This window comes from Podospora pseudocomata, assembly GCF_035222375.1.
Source record: "Podospora pseudocomata strain CBS 415.72m chromosome 1 map unlocalized CBS415.72m_1.2, whole genome shotgun sequence".
NCBI classification, from domain to species: Eukaryota; Fungi; Ascomycota; class Sordariomycetes; order Sordariales; family Podosporaceae; genus Podospora; species Podospora pseudocomata.
Genome location: NW_026946364.1, coordinates 901,925 through 922,640, shown reverse-complemented (window position 1 = coordinate 922,640; position 20,716 = coordinate 901,925). Strand labels below are relative to the sequence as shown.

Below are 20,716 nucleotides of genomic sequence, written 5' to 3'. Positions count from 1 at the left end.
AACGCATTCCATTCCTGACTCTACCACCAGACAATTACCGCCCAGCACTTGAAGATTTTGTCACATCCTTTCAGATATCAATACCGACAGTTGAATACTCCGACATGAAAAAGTTCGCTCACACAGGCTTATTACTCAATTTTACAGGTTCATCTTTGTTCTTGTCGCAAAACTAAACTTTCATATCACTCATTTCCGCCTCTTTCCCAAACCCCGCCGTGCTCAAAGTGTCTGACCCAGAGCGCCTTGCAATGGAAATACACATAGGCAAAGAAGTAAAAAGTAGGCAGTTCATCAAGGTTTTCTAAGGTGGTGAAATTAAAAATAAAAAAAAAAGCCGTAAAACAAAGGGTATCTGACAAACAACGAGGAATTATGTAGTTGAATAAATGGTAGTAGTAGGTAGGGTGGTAGATATGCGCAAATTGTGGGTTGGTTCTCTGTGGTAGAGACTGACGGCGCCTCGAGTGTTGAGTTGATGAAAAGGCGGCTTCGCTCGATTCAGGGGTATTGAATCCGAGGTTCTTCTGAACAAAGTGATGTTTATGCGACGCAGCCACAAGCAAAATCCTTTTCGGCCGACACACACCTGGCCGCGACCTGGTTTTGTAACCGGGATCCCAATCTCCCCGTCCTCGGTATGACCAACGAGGGGGCTGCCCCCATTATACCACAATGGAAACATTCTTCCTCGTGTCGGCATCCTCTAGCTGACACCCGAAGACAAGCCGGTATAGATCCCTCAAAAAGTTATACTGGCCTGATCTGATCATCATCCACCCGACGCTCTTGGCCACTTCCACAGCGTTGAACCGCTTCCCACGGGCGGGTAATGTAGCCGGAGAGCGGAATGATGCGTCTGCTAACACGAGATTCTTGTAATTCTGCAGCAAAGAGACTTGGTTGGGCAGCCCACCAAAGGAGTGCTGAGGGAGGTCGTTGACGAATGATTGTAGAGCGGATGGCGCATCTGCCCCCGGTGCACTGCGGTCAAAACCTATGTTGAGTGCCGCCTTCACGACGAGGGCTTTGATGCGGGTGATGTTGACATCTTCTATCGTCGTCGCTGTGGTGGCCGTACTGGACGTGTTTTGGCTGTAACCAGACAGGTTCGAGGCATTGCTCGACCAACGCCCCCCACGATCGCTGCGAGAGTCCGACGTCCCAAGCACAAGAATGTTGGGCATCTGTGGGCTGGCGTCGGGTGAGATTGGTGTATCTTCAAATTCAGTCACTGGAGTTTCGGGTACGACGGGTCGTGCGCGAGGTCGCTCAAGTTCACCCAGGCTCCGCAAACTCTCCCGTTTCGAGCGTAGGGAGGCACGGCTTCCGGCATTGGAGCGCTCGACTTCAGATTGGTGACTGCTCATTTGCAGGCCAAAAGTTGGGTTGGCCGCGAAAAAGTTGACCTGGTTTGGTCTCGGTGTACCGCGATCTGGTCGAACCTGTGTCCAGCCCTCACGGAATATGTCGCACAGCTCCCAACAAGCCTGGACGGCTGAGCCAAGGAGTTCTTCGTCGGGGGCCTTTCCGTCTCTTCGGTTTTGCCGAAGGCTGAAGAGCATCTCAGCCAGCGCCCAGCATGCCCGTAACAACGAGTCAGTTTCTTCGGCCAAGTCGTTGCGTTGCTTCATCAGTCGGTGACACAGGGTGATGTAGAAATCCAGTGTTCGCTCCCGGAAGGCTTCAGGGAGCGTTCGGCTGTCCTGAGCGCTGTATAAACTGTTTCATCTTGTTAGACATGATATCCCCGTCACCAACAAAAGGAAACGTACTGATTGTTGAGCTCAAAGCTGACCCTCAGGATCGAGTCCGCCGTCTCATTGGTTCTTTGCCTCACATCAAAGAGTGACTGACAAAAGTCCCGACATAGATCTAGATTGGTCCGCACTCCAAATGACTCTGAGACGTCGTCTCGGCTGTGATATAATCGTTTGCAGAGCTTCCAGCAGCATTTCCATGCCCTTTCGTGGGCATCAGGAGTGCCAGAGCTGTGGAAGACTTGCTTTCGGTGAATCGAACTGAGATTGGCGAGAGTATTGCATAATGTCCAGCACTCTTCAAGGGCCGCTTTAAGTGCTTTCACTTCGGTATCTTGGCCTCGTGTGGGATTGGCGAATTCGTCCGCGTCTTCAAACTCCTCGTCCCCGTCATTCTCAATGATTTCGGGTATCACTGCACAACGAATTAGCATCGAATTTGCCAGTGGTGTCTGTTTGTCCACTCTTACATTCAAGGCTGCTAGCAGTGCTGGATCGTGTTTTTGTAGATTCATTGGCGTAGACATCTTCCAATTTCTGGGCCTGAGGTGTCGGAGCATCAAGATTGAATGACACGGGTCGTACTCTGGTGTTAACCATAGGGGGCGACTGGTTTAGCGAATGCCTTGTCTTTGTACAGAGTTAGCACCATGTTTAGACTGCCCTCACTCAACAGGACACCTTACTACTACAGTTGACGGTTCGCTAGGCGGTGGACTGGCACCGCTACTGACTATACTCGCACCGCTCACAGAGTTCGAAACACTTGATCTCGAGGTAGTATCACCGGACTTCTGGCAAAATCCAACGTCAGCTTGGGTCATCCTATCATCCATTTGCCTTGAGCCTTCATACCCAGTCTTGAAAATTTGGGGGCGCGTGTATCACCGAGACGACCTCTTCACTTCCGGATTTTCGTACATGATCCGGAATGTTCGTTTTCAGCATCAACAACTGGCAACCATTAGTTATTATGACCGGCACGTTATCATACAAAAGGCATAGACAAGGTCCACAAACCGAATTGCGCCCAAACCCGGTCGCTTCTTCAGTCTCTTCCACCTCTTCGTCCTCAATTTCCGTAGTCTCGGTTCCGTTCGAAGTCACAGGTGAAGGGCCAACAATATCGCTGCTCGGGCTCATAAGATGCGCCGAGCTTGGTCTCGTAAAAGAATTTGGACGAAGGGCTTGGGAGTCAGGGCCGGACGAGGAGCTGGGAAAAGATAAATGTCAACCAACAGGGTTCACCAATTCGGGGTTAGCTGGGAAGGTATATCATACGCCATATATTGGGACGTCAGCGCAGGGGACTCTCGTCCAGAGGAGAGTGCCATTTCGGCGTATGAAGGGTATATCGACCTGATGCTTCCCGTTGATGTCCTCAGGGGAGCTTCAAGAGCCATTGCAGCCACTTCCGACCCAATGCGCCGTAGTGAGCCGAGGTGTAGATCTCGCTAACCCAGTCAACGGCCAGGCCAGCAGTTATCAGTCGTTGGTTAAAGGGTTTGCCCCAACACCGAGACGGCAAGACAAGCAGTAGGCAGCACAGCACGACTGCGCTTAGGAAGCAAAATATCGGAGAACCTGTGCGCGGTTGTTGGCAGATGCTGTGTCGACAATTAGGCGCGCAAGTAGGTATCGGGATACAGCATTGCACGATGCGCCGGGAGCTGAGCTGAGGTATCTCTGGTGGGAAGAGGGCGTTCCTTAAGGAAGAAGGATGCTTGGGGGTGGCCAAGGTCCCGAGCACCAAAGGCAAGCCACCGTGGGTGTTTCCTTGCAGCACGATGGATCACCGGCGTAGGGCTTCAGCCTGATTGGGACTGAAGGGGAGGCCGATGCGGGCTTACGGGCTGTCTTCTTGCTGCGGGGAACAACACACCAGATACCACGACAACCAACACGCCGACCAGGACGCAGCAGGTAGTGCAGCTTCTAGACAAGCTTGGGAAGGATGGTGATAGCTTGGAAGTGTCCGCGTGGGGAGCCGTAGAGCTGTCAGCCAGTGGTTCATTCAAAGGACATCCGGTAGTGGTCAGTGGCAGAGGGGAGGAGAGTGTGCAGTGCGGTTAGAAGGCAGCACTCTGGCTGGGGCAGAGACCAAGAGAGGCGTGTCGTGCTGCGGGAAGCCAGGGTCTGGGAAGGGCGTCTTGCCCAACAGGGGATAGACCAAACCGCCAACGGACCTGCAGGTGCTGGCTCCTGCTGCACAGTAACAATTCGAATCCTACGGCCAAGGGTTTCTATCTGTCGACCTGGATGTTGTATTGCTCGCCCAAATTGCTCTTTGCACATGACGGTGATGGCCTGTCTGTTGGAGGCGCACTAAGAGTGATTACATGGCGAAGGCGAGATTGAACCGGCCTGGTGTAGGCCATCCTCTCCCCTCTCGATATTTCTGGATAAGGCTGACAATACTGATGTCAAAAAAGTTCCCATCCCGCACACACCCAATGCGCGTCTTTTGTCTCGGGCCAGTCAGATGATGGTGACGGCGCCCCTCACTGCCGATAAACTGCATGGCGATGAAGTCGGCGCTTAAAACGTCGTTAGGCTCGCGTTCCCAGCAAGTCAGGGGGCACCATTCTCGACCCCCCCTGCTCCAAACTTCTCGGGATGAGGGGCAGCTCTCTTGGCCAATAGGATTGCCGTTGGATTCCCTAGATCACCACTTGTTCCCAGCCAGCTGGGAGTGCTTTGGACGAGCTTCACTTGTTTCGTTTGGCTTTGGTGATCACGGCCAATGGCAGTTTGGCACGCAAGCACAGACGAGATCTGTATACGGGTGGTTGCTGATGTCCCTTGGTACCACATGGTTCAGGTAGGACAAAGCCGCGCTCGACAAACATCATCGAGTATCACTGCAAGCACCACCCTTCCGTGATGGAGGGTGTTATGTTGAACCGAAAGGTGACAAGTGTACACCTAACCTGATACTCGGTCATATCGGCATTGATTTTGCAAATGAGTGAGAGGATGGATCTGCGGGGGCCATGAAACTTCTCGTCCGCATAGGCACAGTGTGCTGTTACCTTGACTTGTTATCCGGACGGCCGAGAAAAAGGCAGGCCTGTTCCATGGGTACAAAACTTAGAGACGGCACTGAAGCATCGTCTCTCAGTAGAGGCGGTGAATCAATCTCGGCAGAGGAAAGTGTGATGAAGCTCTGCAAAGGCATGATGGCGTTGGAATTGAGATTCTGATCTGGGCTGCAGCATGGCCACCCACACAAGGACAACAGGAAGAACACCACCACGGGCAGCAGGGGCCGGACCGTGTGTGGCGGTCAAGCGATTCCGACTGTTTGGATCCTGATGGTTGGTTTTGGCGCTAGTGTGGGATCAATGAATGCGCGCCTCTCATAGGTTGTAGAAGTTGTAAGTGTGCTGTGTTTTGTGAGGGACTTTGAGTGCTGGCAGCAATGGTAAGATACCCTACTCATGACAGTACACGAGGTCTGCCAAATGTGGCTAACATTAACTTCTCTCTTTAGATCCTTCATCTCCACCAACAGCCTCCGCGCTTAGGATCACTTTCCCTTCATGGATTCTGCAGAGTGATTGAGACAAGAGAGGAAACTATATTCCTTTGACCCACAAGCCTGCAGAACAACCGCGAGTAGACGCGGCAACGGGCGCTTAGACGCCACGACGACGCCTTCGGACGAGATGCTATGGTTGCACAGGAGGTTCTGGTCGTTGTCGTGTAATGCACGCGTCGGTCTGTAGGAAGCAGAAATGGAAGGCTTGCTCGGGTCCACGACCTCTTCTCTGTTGGTGGAGGGGTCTGTTGCAGTTCGGGAAGAGGAACCAACAGCATGAGCACCTCTTGCTGACCGAGATTATCTCACAAATCTGGTATGGGTTGCATAGACCGGGGTAAAGTGGTACATACTGCATTTTCTAGAAGAAGGACAGCGCGGGAAGGATGAGGCACGGGTGAACCTTCCTAGTTGCCCAGCGCTGTGTCCGAGAAGGCTGCGGTGAAATGATAAAAGCTCTTAGCTTAACAAGTTCGTTGGTGGGATAGAAGGGCTGCTAATATCCAACCGAGTCTCATCTCGAAGTGAGGATGGGAAGTGGATTCCCGTCATCAAGGATGGGTGATGTGCCATGAAGAACTGTATTCCCAAAGTAAGTGTGTAAGTATGTCTCTGGAACAAAGGCAGAGCTTCTAGTCCGACATAACGACATGCGATCTGCTGGTGGCCATCGCACGGCAAATACAATTGACAGTATGTCTGCTCTATTCCCTTAGTTGAGCGTCGGCCAAGTCCATGTGCGTGAAACTGTCGTCCGCTTTTACCATTCTTCACCAAACATTTCTCGAGGTTTTCTGCCGAAACATTTTAAAAGCATGCTGCCGCCGCCCTCGCGCATCCAAAGCAAGTCAACCCTGACGCCTCATCCCCATAAAAACAATCTTTTTCCCGCCCCAAAATAAAATGGTTGAGACCAATATGCCCCTGCTGCCTGTATAACCAACCCATAACGCCGGACGAAAATGCATCTAAACGGGTGTTGTCTATTATTCCATGTGACCAGGGTTGGCCATGCTGAGCTTCTTGCTGTTGCGGCCATCGGGAGTGTACCTAGAGCGAGGGTGTCAGCCAAATCCAGTCAGAAAAGTGTGCCCGAACAAAATTCGTACTTCAGAAGCTTCTCGATCAAGTCAACGTGGGTCATGACCATGCGACGGCAGCAGTAGCGCTTGCAGCCGAGCTCATCAAGGGCCTCTCCATCAGCGAGCCCTCTGTCCTCGATCAAGACAACGAACTTTTCCCAAAGGTCACCCACGACCTTGCCACATGAGAAGCAGCGAACCGGAATAATCATTTTGTCGAGAGTGTAGATAGATGCGCGTCGAGCTTGGGTGGAGTCTAATGTGAAAGGGTGTTCCGGAAGATGTTTCTGAAGCCGGAGAAGTTGATGTATTGGGAGCCCTGGGTTTTGCGGTGGGAGATGCCGGCAGAAAAGTGTCGGTCAGTGATGACTGGGCAGAAAGTGGATGGATGCGCTGAAGTTGTCGCGACGCCTGCCGAGACCTCTGAAAGTTGCCGCAAATCTTTGTCTCAGGGACAGGGATTGGCTCGTGCTTATCGCCGATAAGCAACCGGCCCCACTGTAACTTTTTTTGCGACTCCGCCAAAATTTCTTCCGCTTAGTCGCAATTGGCGACTGGACTGGGCGTGCGAAGCTTGGGCTGTTTGATTCCATTCTCGACATTACAGCATTGATTTCTCGCCGAGATCCCCCAGAAAAGGTCAGACGTCAGTTGCTGCTCTTTCACACGATGCCGTCAAAAACAGATACCAACGGCGACAGCGCCTCGTTGAAAAAGCGGAAACGTGAACCAAAAGACGACTCGGCACAAGCGCAGCAGAAGAAGCACCGTCGCAAAACAGAACAGGAGAAGGCAGATGCGTTGAACGGGGAAGGAGCCAACCAAACAAGCCACACAGACGACACAAGCCTTCAGCCGATAAATGGACATTCAGGCTTGCCAGGTGTATCGTCACAGTCACAGTGGAAGGTCCAACCCCCAATGGGCGGCCGGATGCTCAACATTGATCCCATCTTTTCCCCAGACGAGAAGTAAGAATGCCAGGAGGGGGACAGCTACTCACAGATTCCATCCTGACTGACATACCTAGGTTTCTCATAATAACCTACAATACTTCGATCCAAGTATTTTCCACCGAAAGCTCCCTGCCGATCCGCCGTATCCCTATCCCATTGACAGAGACAGACAGCGAAAATGCGACCACGCCAGCCCATATCGTGGCCACATCGCTGTCCAAGACTCAGGGAGCCTACATTTGGGTTGCCTGCTCTGATGGCCGTATCTGGAACATCAATTGGAGATTAGGCACTGGATCTGACACCCCATTCACCATCACTTCCAGCAACCTTGTCGATATGTCTGTCGATGCGATTGACCTTCCCAATTCCAAAATCGATGTGCTTCTCGTCCTTCAGAACACTACTCCTACCTCTGCGCAAATCGTCGCCCATACGAGGGAGAGCCTGTTAGAAGGGAAAGGGGAGGGGTTGCTTCTTCACAGTTTCGATCAAAGTCCTCAGATGCTTCGGTTCGCTGCTAGTGGGAGGCTGATTGTTGCCGCTGCGAAAACAACTTTGCACATTGGCTACTTCAAGGCGAGCAAGGTCGCTTCCATCGACACGCTAAAATTCGACTTCCACTCTTTCGACCTTCCCGATATCATCAGCTGTCTGGATGTTCATCCTGTATTGAAGGACAAGAAACTCATCAGAGCTGATGTGGTCGTCGGTTGCGCTCGGGGTGCCATCTACTTGTACAATGATGTATTGTCTGGAATTGCAGAGCGCACCTTGCAGCCTACGAAGCTCCATTGGCATCGGAGAGCTGTTCATAGCGTTAAGTTGTCTAGAGATGGTAAGGACTGCATGTGCTCAGAACCGCTCGCAACATGCTAATCGATGTCAGGAAACTATCTCATCTCTGGTGGCGCCGAAACTGTCTTGGTTCTTTGGCAGATTGATGCCGGTCGGACGGAAACTCTTCCTCATCTGTCAGCAACCATCGAAAACATCACCATTTCGCCGCGCGGTGCATCGTACGCCGTCCATCTCGACGACAATTCCACCATGGTTCTTTCGACTGCTGAGATGAAGCCGACCATGTATGTTTCTGGCATCCAGTCTCTTGTGCTAGAAGAGACGCCTTCGAAGGAATCCTTGGTTCGTCGTGTCTGGCGGTCAGCCGATGAAATCTCGGCTCCCGTGGTGGCCACATCCAATCCGCGCAACCCTTCTCAGATGTTCCTGTGTGTTGGAAATGGGCAGCAGGCTACACAGGGAGCCGGGACAACTGTATCCGCTCCTCTTGTTCAGGTCTTCGACCTTGCTTCATTTCAGGGTGTGTCTAAGCACGCGATTGCACGCACCAGCTCTACAGAGGCCAATATCACAAGGGATGGCCAGCCAATTATGGAGCCAACGGCCACAAGTCTCTCCTTTTCTAAAGACGGGAAGTGGTTGGCGTCGATCGATGAGTGGCAACCCCCTGAAAGGGACACGGCCGCTTTCTTGACTGGGTCCAAGACTGTTGCCGAGGCTGCTCGGCAAAGGAAGGAGATCTACCTCAAGTTCTGGGAGGTTCATGAGGATAACTCACTTGAGCTGGTTACCAGGGTCAATGAGGCGCATCACACCGATCTTCCTCAAGCTATCTTCGATGTTGCCAGCGACCCAGTTTTCTCCAGGTTTGCGACCATTGGAAACGATGGTGTGGTACGGTTCTGGTCTACACAGTACCGCATCCGAGACGGTCTTGCGGTCAAAGGACATGATGGGGAACCACTTCGCAGCTGGCACTGCTCTCGCGCTGTCACGCTCCCTGTGCGTGAAAAGCAAGAAGACCTGGTTGAGGAGACCAGAAAAGTGTTCCGCAGTGGCGCGGTCGCCTACTCTGAAGACGGGTCGATCCTCTTTGCTGCCTACCGGGTCTCTACCGAGGGTCTTGTTGTTGCCATTGACACACAAACCGGTACGATTCGGGATGTTATCTCAGGTATCATCCGCGGAGAAGTCCGTAGCATCCAGAGTATGGGTTCGTGCTTGATCTTGCTATCCGAGGACATTGCCGTTTACGACACGGTGTCAGACGAGCTGCTGTACAGCTACAAGCTCAAGGATACTTCTCTCGCCGCCAAACGCCTTACCCAACTGGCCGTCAACCACCAGTCACGGACGTTCGCCCTGGCAGCACCTATCCCACACCCTCGGCAGGACAAGCTGAAGAAGGGCGCCAGATCTGAGCTGACGGTTTTCTCACTTGATGACCAGGAACCACAACTGGTGCAACAATTCCCTCATCTCATCACATCTGTATTGGCTGCTCCGGGGTCATCTGGTTTCGTGGTGGTTGATTCCGCGGCTCAGATCTGGGCTGTGACCGACGCTGTCGAGCAGCCACTGATCCTCAAGCCTATGGACCACATGACCATGGATGACACAGTTGAGACGCAACCTGTGCAGGATGCGTTGGTCTTGCAGGACGAAGAAGTCAGCGATGAAGAGATGGAGGATGTGGATCCGATGGAGGTGGATGACAACGATCATGCAGCTGTTGTAGCCCAACAGCACGTGGTCCAAGCCTTCAACGTCGCGCCCACATTCGCGCTCGCCCCTCTTGACGGCAGCTTCTCCCAACTGGCGGCGATGTGGTGCGCGAAGCCCACCTCCTCGGAGTGATTTCGACATTTCAGTCTACGAACAGGACGTCGAGGCACACACAAATGCCCCTCCAGAAACAGCTCGCGCCATTGGAGAGCAGATTTATCTAATCAAGAGATTGGAAAGGAAATAAGCAAAAGTGGCTTGGGCCCAGAGTTGTAGGCCATAATACGAAATCGGCATGGTTTTGTCCGGTAAGGACCCATCCGTAAGCGGGAGGGAAGGGCACAGTACGCCCGGCATTTGGACCAAGCCGGCCCGAACATGGAAGCTTCAAAGGAAGGGAATGGGTATGGGCGTGCCGTTGGAGAAAAGGGGGTAAACCCGGGCTTTGTGACCCGCACCCCGTGAGTAAATGCGGGGCTGGGTATGGAGCAGCTCCGATGTCGACCGATTACGCCATTTGAGGGTGATGGGAAACATGGCCTGACATCGGACAGATGCTAAGGAAGCTAGAGATATAAGTGTAGCTGCATATTGTATCCGATTGGATCATTAAGATACCCTCTTGAAACATTCATTCTGTAGGCCGGTGGTCTATTTATAAGCAGTCTACTTTTTCTTTCGCGTGTTTTCATTCTTGACTCTTTGTTTAAGACTTTTCCCTCTCAGACACGGAGATACAGGCGGCTCTCACATATCACTCCAATCCTCAGTGACGATCACAATGTCCTTTACATCCATCCCCATCCTCGACCTGGCTCAGGCCTCAGACCCAGCGACGAAACCGCAGTTCCTCGCCGAGCTGCGCCATGCCCTCATGGAAGTCGGGTTCTTGTATCTTAAAAACGTCGGCATCCCAGATGAGCTCTTCAAACAAGTCATCCGCGAGGGCAAAGCCTTTTTTGACATTCCCGAAGAAGAAAAGTCCGTTCCCCTTCTTCTCCCCTTTTATCCTTTCTCTCACATATAACTAACCAGGAGATATAAGACTCAAAATCGAAATGAAAAACGCCCCCTCCTTCCTGGGCTACTCCCGTCTCTCTGCCGAGATCACCGCCGGTGGGATCGACCACCGCGAGCAAATCGACTTGTCTACTGAGCACCCCCTCCCCGGCCCCGACGCCCCCTTATACGACAACCTCCTCGCGCCTAACCAGTGGCCCTCTTCATCCATCTTGCCCAACTTCCGGGAGACATTCACCGAGTACATGAACCGCATGGGGGAGATATCCATTTCCTTCACCTCCCTCATCGCCGAGGCCATCGACCTCCCTCCCGGCGCATTCAACAAGTACTTTGACGGCCCTGGCTTCGGCGGGAGACAAAACCAAACGCAGCAGCACAAGCTCAAGATTGTAAAGTATCCCGACGTGGGCACGTTGGGGAGCGGGAAGGGAAATCAAGGGGTTGGGCCGCACAAGGATAGTATGCTGAGTAGTTACTTGCTGCAGGCTAGTCAGCACAGGGGATTGCAGGTGCAGAATATGAGGGGGGAGTGGATTGATTGCCCTCCTATTGACGGGACGCTTGTCGTGGCGATAGGGCAGGGGCTGGAGGCGCTCACTCAGGGGGTTTGTGTGAGTACTACGCACAGGGTCTTGTCTCCGGAGGCGGGCAAAGGGGCGAGGTATAGCATTCCTTTCTTTCAGGGCGTGAGCGGGGACGCAGAGTTTGAGGATTTGGAGAATGTGGGGGTGGGACAGGTGAAGGAGGAGATTAAGGAACTGAGGAGGAGGGTGCTGGAGGAGAATGGGGGAAGGTTGGATGATGTTGAGTTTACGTTTAGGAAGGGAGGGGTGGCCAAGACGTTGGGGGAGGCGACGTTGAGGAACCGGGTCAAGAGCCATCAGGATGTGGGTGAGATTTGGTATCCGGACATTTTGGAGAGCGTGAGGGCTGAGCAGGCTGCATTGGCGAGGAAGAAGAGTCCCGTCGTGGAGGCGGTGCCCATTGTAGGCGAGGGGAAGGCTGTGGAGGCTCATTAAAGGACTGGTGCTTTTAGTTTGGAGTTTTTGGGTTCAAGGGAGTACAGCATAGCCTTGGTTTTCATCATGGAAGTTTTTTCACAGCAGTCTCATACCAATACGTGATCCATATCATGCCTCTGTTTCTTCTGGACGAGCTAGTGCCTATGGCCAGAAAACTTCCAGTCAGTCATGCCCATCCAGAACCAGGAGGATGCCCGTCAAAAAATCCAAACCATATCCCGAATATCAACCTCGTTACGCCAGTTCGCTGATGCCATCACGCCTGCTGCGTCGCCCATCATGCCCATACCCTACGCCTAGCTTTGTCCTGCCTGTCTGTTTGCCTAGCGCCGCCCGCTTCGCCATTTTTTTTGTTTGTTTTTATGCAATGTTGGTCATTGACCGTTCAGATAGTAGACATTTCCTACTCCTTGTATTCGGGGAAGCACTGCTCAAACGTGTGTTTCCCGGCGTGCTTGCCGCTGCTGGAGTGCTGCTCGAGCTGGGGCTTGCGGGAGGTCGAGAGGAAGGTCTGCTTGCAGATGTTGCAGATGATGTTCATGGCCTTCTCGTTCTGTTTATCAGGTATCACATCAGCAATCTGCTTCTTGTTGCCCACACCAGACACGGAGTACCTACGCTCTTGAGCTGAGAAGCGGCCTTGGGGGCAGCATCCTTTGCGTTGCGGGCACGCTTCTGCGCGGCCTTGGCTCCCTATATTGACTTTCTGTCAGTACCTTATTCCGCTGTGCCACGTAGTTTTGAAGGGCCGCGCCGGCCGGGCCCTTCACGGCCGAGCGGGCAAGAAACGGGGAAGAGGATCTGGGGGGGGAACGTTTTGGGGCACATGTCGGGGGACGGAGGGGATGCAAGAGGATCTGCACGTACGTTACCTCCACCCATTTTGTCGGTTTAGGTTTTGTTTACGGGTAAAAAATTGAGTGAGGAGTAAGGGTTGGTCCGTTATGGAAGTACGGTGAAGGCTATGAAGTCTGTATGTTTTTTTCTTCCTTTGCGGTCAGCGGGTAAAAGTGGCGCGAAGGTGAGAGAGAGTCTTTGGAATTCCAGTCAGCGGCTACAAGTCCCGCCGCCAATTTTTTGACTGGAGCCTGAGGTGGGCTCGTGGTCGAAGTGGGCTGGATTGATTGGGTGCACGGACCAGTCTGTCGTCTTGCAGCTGCCAACGGCCCAGTGACGGGCAACTATATTGATGATTATCAGCAGGGGTTTAAGTGCTTGGTACAGAAATGAAGGAAGACCCTGAGTGAGAGAGGGGCCTTCTGTGATGTTGCATATCTTTCCATGAGAGTGTGCTTTTATACTCGGCTTGAATGATCTCCTTCATCTTCGTCTTCGGAACCTTTTGAAACAGTTTCGGGATCTCGTTGGCGTATTTTGAAGCCTCCCGTTGTCATCATTTTTGGTGGTGTTTGATTACACCACTGACGCGCTTCTCATCGCGTCTCGTCAATCGACACCGGCACACCTTCCACATCTTCCAGAAACCCTCCCCTCGTCGGTTCCTGCATTGGTCTCGTTAATCTTGGGTTATCTCCCGCTTAGCCGCCGTTTCGCAAACCCGTATTAAGAAAAAACCAGCATCCCTCTCCCGGTGAAGCGCCATCATCATCCGACTCGGTGTCATTCTCACTCTCATCGCCATTGTGGGCCGAATCAGGAAAACGTTTCGTTCAACCTCATTGCTTGGGTCGTGTTCTTCAACTTTCTCACTCAGAAAAAAAAATCTCGGTTGATCTGGCCTTAACTCGGGCGTATTGCTGGTCTTCGCATCGACGAATACCGTATCAACGTATCAACGGCACGAGCTCCCGGACAGCGACCCGTCGGATTGAGCCTGGTGGATCTCGCGGATCGCGACCGTTGTTCCTGCGATACAACCCTGGCCCGGCATCAAGACCGCAATCTGTACCAAGAGCCGCAATGGGAAGCTCGACCATCCCGTCTGCGGATAATATAACCGACAGCGAATTTCATGAGTACCTTAGCAGATACCCGGCCTGTCTTGAGGCTATTTCCAAAAGCAAAGGCAGTATGTCTCTGACAAGACTATTCCGGTCAGAGTTGCACATGGACTAATACAGCATTGTAGCCAAAGAAGGCCAAAAGTCTCTTTCTGAGCTTGATGCCTATCGATATGGCGAAGCCCTTGAGCAGTTTGGCCAGGAAAAGCCCAGACAAATGACAATTGAAGATGTCAAATTGCTGGTCGAATGGAAGCTGTATGTGTTTTCTCGTCTCCAGACTTGTCGTCATCCAGTGTTTTGAACAATGCTACTGCAGTTGTGGGGATGGTGTTTCTTTGGTCTCATTTACTGTTACCGAGAGTTTGGTATCATCACAGTGGGACTGACTTAGGTGACAGTCGCCATGGGAAATTCAGACCCTCTCTCATGAAGCTCGTTTCATCAAACGATCCCAAGACTTTGAAAGAGACGATACGAAAGGCCGTAGCTCAGTACCACCAGGCCAAGAAGCAGTGGCCTCAGGCCCTGGATATTCTCACTCAGCTCAAGGGCATCGGGCCGGCCACCGCCTCGCTACTACTTGCTGTTCACGCTCCAGATAACATCATCTTTTTTGCCGATGAGGCCTTTTATTGGCTGGAGTATGATGGGTCCAAGGGACCCATCAAGTACAACAAGAATGAGTACTCCCAGTTGACTCTGAAAGCCCAGGCCTTGGCGAAGAGGCTTGGTGTGAGGGCCGTCGATATAGAAAAGGTGGCTTTTGCCATTATGAGGGGCGACCATACCCAAGCCTCTGGAAAGGCGGCTGCCACGGCGGAAAAGGCAGAGGAGAACGACAAGGGAGCGGCAACGGACCAGGAAGACAAGCCGGCAACCAAAACAGAGCCCGAAGAGAAAACCACCAAGTCTAAGCCACCGGCCAAAAGGAAGACTTCCGGTGACAATGCCGACACTAACGTCCCTATCCGCCGTTCCAAACGAGGGAAACAAGCTTAGAAACGAGATCACGGAACCAGAAAAGGACAACACGCGGCGCGAATCGGCATGTCGGGACAGATCAACAGTGCATTTGGGTTAAAGCCCTGATCCCTGCTCTTATTAGAGGCTCTTTTCAGCCCTGCAAAGGGAAGCTAGGGACTTGCGGACATTGCAAGCGAGACGTTAGCAGAGCTTTGAGAAATCAACCAAGACAGTTGTTCGGATCGTTGCCTTTGGTTTTGGGTAGGGGTGCTTAAAATTCCCCTATTGGGGGGACCATCGTAGAATTTACGTGGGGTGTCTTGTCCGGCCAGACGGCCCGTCTCTGCGCTTTGCGGTCCCCTGGTAGGGAGACAGGGACATGGCCCAAACGACTTACACCTTTTTGGTTTCCACTTTCGGATCTTGATGCATCGACAACCGTCTTTCAGACCTTGGAGCAATGCCCACACCGAGGCAAGCAATGGAAACCACGCCGTATTCGTCACCGTTGTCGACTGACAATGTGTATATCTCTGCTGCTTCTTGCAGCTGCTGAATACATACCGGGTCCTTCCCACTCTTTCCTGCATCCAATATGCGCTCCTGAATTGCAGCTGCACCTCCTCCCGTGTTGCTATGTTATTCGCGCGCATCCCCCGACATGGCCATTTCTATAGGGCCTCTTCCGATCTCCCCAGTCTCCGCGAGCCATTCACCCCCGTCGAGAAAGGATGAGATGCTTTCACGATCGTACTCCGAGCCAATACCCCTCCCGCGGCGGTTTAGTGTCCTGAAGGAAAGATTAGTATCCGGAAAGGAATCGACACTTGTGCCCTCATGGCAGCGCCTGATACAGAGCCTCTCGGACGAGGTTGATCTTGTATCATCTTTGGGGTCACAGGCTGTCCCCACCATCGACTTTTCCAACATCAAGAAACCCGGGGTGGCCGAGGTCTTCCGGGAAGGTCTTCGACAGAGAGGCGTTGCTATCATACGCAATGTGATACCACGGGATACTGCGGAGGACTTGTACCAAGGAGCTACGGGGTATCTTGACGAAAATGCAGAGAAAAGGCCAAGGACTCCTCAGGAATCTGACCTACAGGAACTGTATTGGAGTGCAGCTCAGATCAAGGCAAGGGGACACCCCAATGTCTTGGAAGCTCAACGTTTTGCCATGGGGTTATGGACTTCGAAAGATCCAAAGGCGAGGGTGACCACGAATTTCCCGATCACTTATGCCGACCGAATCAGGACAGGTCAAAAGACGGCAGACACGAGGTCCCCCGCGGCAGCTCATATTGATGGCGGCAGTGTGGAAAGATGGGAGACGGACGGGTATGGAAGGGCAGGCACCTACAATGAGATATTCCAGGGGCAATGGGAAGATTACAACCCATGGGAGGTTCGTCAATTACCGCGTTCCATCATTTCTTGCACCACCACTAACCTCACGTACAGAGCAGCACCCGTCTGACAGTAACCTCGGACCTCTACCACAAAGCCGGCGCATGCTCCATCTTCAGGATGTACCAAGGCTGGCTCGCCTTATCCCCGGGGCCCTCCTCCATGCGCGTCTGTCCTTTGCTCAAGCACGCAACAGCTTACTTCCTCCTCCGCCCTTTCTTCTCCCCCTCTTCTTCTTCCTCCTCCTCCCCGGAATCAGAAAACTGGGCATTCACACCCACAAACTCCATCCTCCACGGCGCCCTCCCCTCCTACGCCCAGGAAATAAACTCGTCCATCCACCCCCACCTCCAGCTCCGCCGCTCCCTAATCGACATCCCCGACCTCTCCCCAGGCGACTACCTAATCTGGCACCCCGACCTCATCCACTCCATCACCTCTTCCTCCCCCACCCCCTCAGCAAGCGTGATGTACCTCCCATGCGTGCCCCTAACCCAAACAAACGCCCTCTACCTCTCCCGCCAGCGGAAATCTTTTCTCCTCGGCTGCCCCGGCCCAGATTTCTTTGACGGGTGCGGCTACGGGAGCGGTCACGGCAGGGGAGAAGCACACTACATTGGCCGTCCAGGCGTCCAAGAAATAAGCGACGCCGGCGGGGAGGAAGGGCTTCGGGCGATGGGCCTGCTGCCTTGGGACGAGGAGGAGGCGGATACGGATTTTGAGAGGGAGGTGCTCGCCATGGCGAACGGGATCTTGTTCCCCGACTTGTATGACATGTATTGAGTACTACTACTTGCATGTCACCACCACCATGTGGGGAAAGGGACGGTGTGTATGTATATATTGTAACAAAAGCTCTTGTATAAAAAAAATTAACTACTTTATAGAGAAAGGAAAAAGTGGGACAGGAGGAAAACTATTTTGGGCGTTAAAAGACTTTTTGGACGGATTGTTAGCATTTCTTGGGCTTGCATAGTTATAGACAGCCCTGGTTGGGCCTTTTTCCCTTAGTGTTTGTTGTATATAGATATAGAGAAAAGACACTGGGTTTTCTGCACATCCACAAGTTTCCCTTCCAAATATTACCGATGTGAAAGCTCTTGAGAAAGCCACAGCCACAGTCATGCATATGGATCGCCGTGTCCCTGGATAGGGTTATGTGCTTCGTGTTGAAATACCTGACCAGTGCTATTTGCATTGCACAAGACTTTTCCAGTCTTGACCAAACACAGTGCAACCAAGTATCTCTCCGTCAATGTGTGTTTGGTAATCAAGTAAATGTCTCATTCAGAGTAAAACAACCATGAAAGTTCGCCATTAATGAATACACGTAGGTAAGAAAAAGCCCCTAGCCCAACTCCCTCAAAACCATACACACTTTTCAGTCACATCATCCATTCCTTCTCCTCTTACACAATCTCCCTATCTCTAAGGAGACCAAATATTTTCCGACCCTGCCCTCCGCAACCGCACCTCCGTTTCACTCTCATCCTCCTTAAACAACCCCGACGATCCCGATGCCTTCCCAACACCAGGAGCGGCACCAGAGTCAAGGTTCTCCACCCCCTCCCAAAGGTTCAGATCCTATTTGTCCTTCTTGGAAAGCTTTCCATTCTCCTGCGTGGCACCATATCTCTCGGCCAACTCGTCATACTCCCTGTGCAAACCCTCGGACTGCTTCTTGAGGGTAGCAATGTCTTGATCACGAAGCTTGATCTCCCTCTTCAACCGCGCAATCTCACCAGCATCACCAGCCTGTGCGAGCTTCTCGGCTTGCTTGGTATTCTTCTCGGAGCCCTCGTACAGTTTGACCTTCTCCTCCAGGCGGAGCGTCTCGAGGATCATGATATAGGTGCGGTTGAGGATGAGGGACAAGAAGAGGGTGAAGCCGCAGAGGTACATGTTGCGCTGCGAGTAGAACTTGCGGGCCTGGACTTCGAGACGCTCGTGTCCCATTATGGCAGTTCTGCTCCTGACTTGATTAGTGTCTGGGGGGCACAGAAAAATAGGATAAGTGGGGTATAATAGACGTACGCGCTCTGTCCATTGTTACCCTCAGTTGCGGCGGCAAGTTCGACCTGGACGCGGTAGACACGATTTACGCTGTCGATGAACAGGATGAGGATGAAGACAAAGGTGATCTTGAGCCAGTATTGTACTTTTGCGACAATCGGATTCTCGGAAATGAAGCTGGGAAATCAGAGGTTAGCTATACTTCGGCCGATAAAGAGGTGAGCTGGATAGAAACATACGTAAAGAGCTTCCTGCGCATCGTAAATGGCAGTGGCACGACCAAGAGCATGAACAAGGCCATCTCTGCTACTAGTAGCATAAAGACCTTTGGCGATGTTAGCCCAGATCCCAGATCAAAAGCGCTGCTGTAGTAGCCAGCTAGAGGGGCATACCAAGGTGTAGTAGAGCGTCATTTTGGCGGCGCTGATGTGGTCTTGGTGGTTATCTCAGTCACTGTAGGAAAAAAGTATAACGTCGAGTATTCCTGTCGTTGGTTGTAGTGGATAGATCCGGACAGCTTTGTTGTTTTTAAGAACGGAAGCTCCAGCTGGTGGACTGACAGGTGTGACGTGGGCCTTTCCAAGCTGGAAGCTTCCCTAACCAGGGCTGGAATCGACAACGTCATTGTGTGGCTGAAGCTCAGGCTGAGGTGGCCTGTGCTCCATGCGAGGCGGGGTGATTTCACATGCCGCAAAGAGAAAATGCACCCAACCCTACCCTTTAAACTGATATCTTCCTACCCAGAGAGCAACTTTCAGAAACTCTTTCAGGATGCATCTGTATAATTTCTTTTCAAGGGAGTTTGATGACCGAGGCTCTCAATATTATCGCGCCGTTTCCTCCGGTGCTAGCCGCTATACCCATCTCCGCGGGGTTTGTGGCTTAGTTTCGTATTTTCTCGAACTTTAAATTCCATCTTCCTCATCAACTTGAAACGAGCACCCATTCGTTTGTCATGTTACAAACACGGAATTAACACAGTGGCTTTCCCCTTGCCACGCTTTTCAGTTCCCTTTCCGTATCGATACTATTTGCATTTCCCTTCTCTGAGCTTCACGCCCAACAAACTCGGCAGAAGGCTGGATTCATTTCCAAGGCCATCGATTACTCATCGCAACTCGGAGCTGAACGAAATCCCTAGACTATGACAGCCACCAGCAGTACAGCAGTATTCCTAACATTCTCATTGGCAGGCTCTGAGACATGGAGATAAAGTCCATTCTCAGCCCAGCTGGAGCCATGGTTTCCCCACACTCCACCACTGCGGCCTTCACGCATAGCATAATGTCGTCTTAATGCTTCGCCGTCCCTCCCGCTCGGCGACCGACACGGCGTACTTGACAGGATCCCATGAGACCAGTAGGAAGCGGCGAAGTTTCTCGCAGTTACCGACGGCTTGCAGAGTTGAGACATTTGCATTGCATACAAACCCCAATCGGATTAACCTTGTCACTGACTGAGAAAACAGCCTTGAGCGAGCTCGCTTTCTCAGTTCATGACAAGGGCTGAGTCCGACTGTAATGTCCTCTCCGATTGTCACTGTGCCTCTTCATCAAGTCAAAGACTCAAACTGTTCTCCATGAGCAAGACAATAGGATGAAGCCCATGTTTCCAAAAGAGAAACGCTGAGTGGCCATATCCAGCCTACGAGCACTGCACCTTTGCTCTCTTATCGTCTGATTCCTCGTATTAAGCTCCAGACCGCTCCCGTGCTGCACCGCTTTCTTTGATCGTTGCTCTCACAATTATCAAATCTAGGATACGAAATCTACAACCATCTTTTCGGCTTCGGCATCTCGCCTTGCTTTAAGAGACCCATTCGCCGGTTCCACTCTCTCAGCTTTCCCAGGTTCCCTTACGTATTGCGATCAGCCTTCTTTTTTAAATTTGTTGTGAGCTCACGACGACTGGATTTTTGTCTCTTCGCCCGTTAACTGTACCAGCAATTCGGTCCAACCAGTCAAGATGCGACTCCCTTCTCTCCTCGCCGTCTGGGCCATCGTGGCAAGCAGCATGGTCGTAGCAAGACCAATTGTCTGCCCAGATGTACGTCTCCCCACTTCATACACCCCCCAATCTCATGCCTAACTCTTTTGTTTAGCTAAAACGTGACCTTATCCTCAAAGGCGAGCTCGCTCCAGAGGCTTGCTGCTCCTATGGTCGATGCCTGGGGGACGTGGTGATAGCCATGGCTTGATGACATCAGAACCATTGGAGCCAGGGGGGCGGATACGAAGCTCACAAGTTCACGACAGCATCGGAAACACCAACAACATAGCGACTTTTTTTCTTCCACCTTTTACGACAGATACCCCGCAGCTGACTGAGCACGACGGACCCGACATTTCGGAACTCTCTGCACGCCGTGAGAGGATCTACATGATATTTTGCTGCACAAACTTGGCTTTTTTTTTGGGGGGGGGGGAAGATGCATTAAGTCATGCATATGGTGATAATAG

At 52.2% G+C, this 20,716-nt stretch overlaps 10 protein-coding genes across 10 annotated transcripts; 5 read left to right on the top strand and 5 right to left on the bottom strand.

Annotated features, from left to right (window-relative positions):
• Positions 1–36: 36 nt before the first annotated feature.
• Positions 37–4,492, bottom strand: QC762_102570 (uncharacterized protein). The gene is made up of 7 exons (XM_062884643.1): positions 3,042–4,492; positions 2,781–2,973; positions 2,616–2,714; positions 2,447–2,554; positions 2,231–2,390; positions 1,776–2,175; positions 37–1,722 (listed from the first exon to the last, which is right to left on the bottom strand). The coding sequence occupies exons 1-7, from the start codon at positions 3,161–3,163 to the stop codon at positions 666–668; spliced, it is 2,139 nt and encodes a 712-aa protein (XP_062747502.1). The 5' UTR covers positions 3,164–4,492; the 3' UTR covers positions 37–665.
• Positions 4,493–5,969: 1,477 nt separating this feature from the next.
• Positions 5,970–7,111, bottom strand: RPB10 (DNA-directed RNA polymerase II subunit L). Its single transcript, XM_062884642.1, has 2 exons — positions 6,411–7,111; positions 5,970–6,351 (listed from the first exon to the last, which is right to left on the bottom strand). The coding sequence occupies exons 1-2, from the start codon at positions 6,593–6,595 to the stop codon at positions 6,288–6,290; spliced, it is 249 nt and encodes an 82-aa protein (XP_062747501.1). The 5' UTR covers positions 6,596–7,111; the 3' UTR covers positions 5,970–6,287.
• Positions 6,925–9,997, top strand: NAN1 (NET1-associated nuclear protein 1; the record flags this gene model as incomplete). Its single annotated transcript, XM_062884641.1, has 3 exons — positions 6,925–7,354; positions 7,414–8,177; positions 8,229–9,997. Exons 1-3 carry the CDS (start codon positions 7,053–7,055, stop codon positions 9,995–9,997), a joined length of 2,835 nt encoding a protein of 944 aa, XP_062747500.1. The 5' UTR covers positions 6,925–7,052.
• Positions 9,998–10,646: 649 nt separating this feature from the next.
• Positions 10,647–12,461, top strand: QC762_0028860 (uncharacterized protein; the record flags this gene model as incomplete). Its single annotated transcript, XM_062883192.1, has 2 exons — positions 10,647–10,846; positions 10,911–12,461. The coding sequence occupies 2 exons, from the start codon at positions 10,647–10,649 to the stop codon at positions 11,905–11,907; spliced, it is 1,197 nt and encodes a 398-aa protein (XP_062747498.1). The 3' UTR covers positions 11,908–12,461.
• Positions 10,950–11,904, bottom strand: QC762_0028870 (uncharacterized protein; the record flags this gene model as incomplete). The annotated part of the gene is made up of 2 exons (XM_062883193.1): positions 10,950–11,231; positions 11,515–11,904. The coding sequence occupies 2 exons, from the start codon at positions 11,902–11,904 to the stop codon at positions 10,950–10,952; spliced, it is 672 nt and encodes a 223-aa protein (XP_062747499.1).
• On the bottom strand, positions 12,314–13,771 carry QC762_102530 (uncharacterized protein; the record flags this gene model as incomplete). Its single annotated transcript, XM_062884640.1, has 4 exons — positions 13,049–13,771; positions 12,778–12,943; positions 12,529–12,603; positions 12,314–12,463 (listed from the first exon to the last, which is right to left on the bottom strand). The coding sequence occupies exons 2-4, from the start codon at positions 12,790–12,792 to the stop codon at positions 12,314–12,316; spliced, it is 240 nt and encodes a 79-aa protein (XP_062747497.1). The 5' UTR covers positions 12,793–12,943; positions 13,049–13,771.
• QC762_102520 (uncharacterized protein) lies at positions 13,132–14,873 on the top strand (the record flags this gene model as incomplete). Its single annotated transcript, XM_062884639.1, has 3 exons — positions 13,132–13,939; positions 14,000–14,129; positions 14,273–14,873. Exons 1-3 carry the CDS (start codon positions 13,831–13,833, stop codon positions 14,871–14,873), a joined length of 840 nt encoding a protein of 279 aa, XP_062747496.1. The 5' UTR covers positions 13,132–13,830.
• Positions 14,874–15,498: 625 nt separating this feature from the next.
• On the top strand, positions 15,499–17,301 carry QC762_102510 (uncharacterized protein; the record flags this gene model as incomplete). Its single annotated transcript, XM_062884638.1, has 2 exons — positions 15,499–16,242; positions 16,299–17,301. The coding sequence occupies 2 exons, from the start codon at positions 15,499–15,501 to the stop codon at positions 17,025–17,027; spliced, it is 1,473 nt and encodes a 490-aa protein (XP_062747495.1). The 3' UTR covers positions 17,028–17,301.
• Positions 17,302–17,557: 256 nt separating this feature from the next.
• YET3 (Endoplasmic reticulum transmembrane protein 3) lies at positions 17,558–18,833 on the bottom strand. The gene is made up of 4 exons (XM_062884637.1): positions 18,650–18,833; positions 18,497–18,582; positions 18,279–18,434; positions 17,558–18,210 (listed from the first exon to the last, which is right to left on the bottom strand). Exons 1-4 carry the CDS (start codon positions 18,668–18,670, stop codon positions 17,829–17,831), a joined length of 645 nt encoding a protein of 214 aa, XP_062747494.1. The 5' UTR covers positions 18,671–18,833; the 3' UTR covers positions 17,558–17,828.
• Positions 18,834–19,552: 719 nt separating this feature from the next.
• Positions 19,553–20,454, top strand: QC762_102495 (uncharacterized protein; the record flags this gene model as incomplete). The annotated part of the gene is made up of 3 exons (XM_062884636.1): positions 19,553–19,616; positions 20,218–20,303; positions 20,359–20,454. 3 exons carry the CDS (start codon positions 19,553–19,555, stop codon positions 20,452–20,454), a joined length of 246 nt encoding a protein of 81 aa, XP_062747493.1.
• Positions 20,455–20,716: the final 262 nt, after the last annotated feature.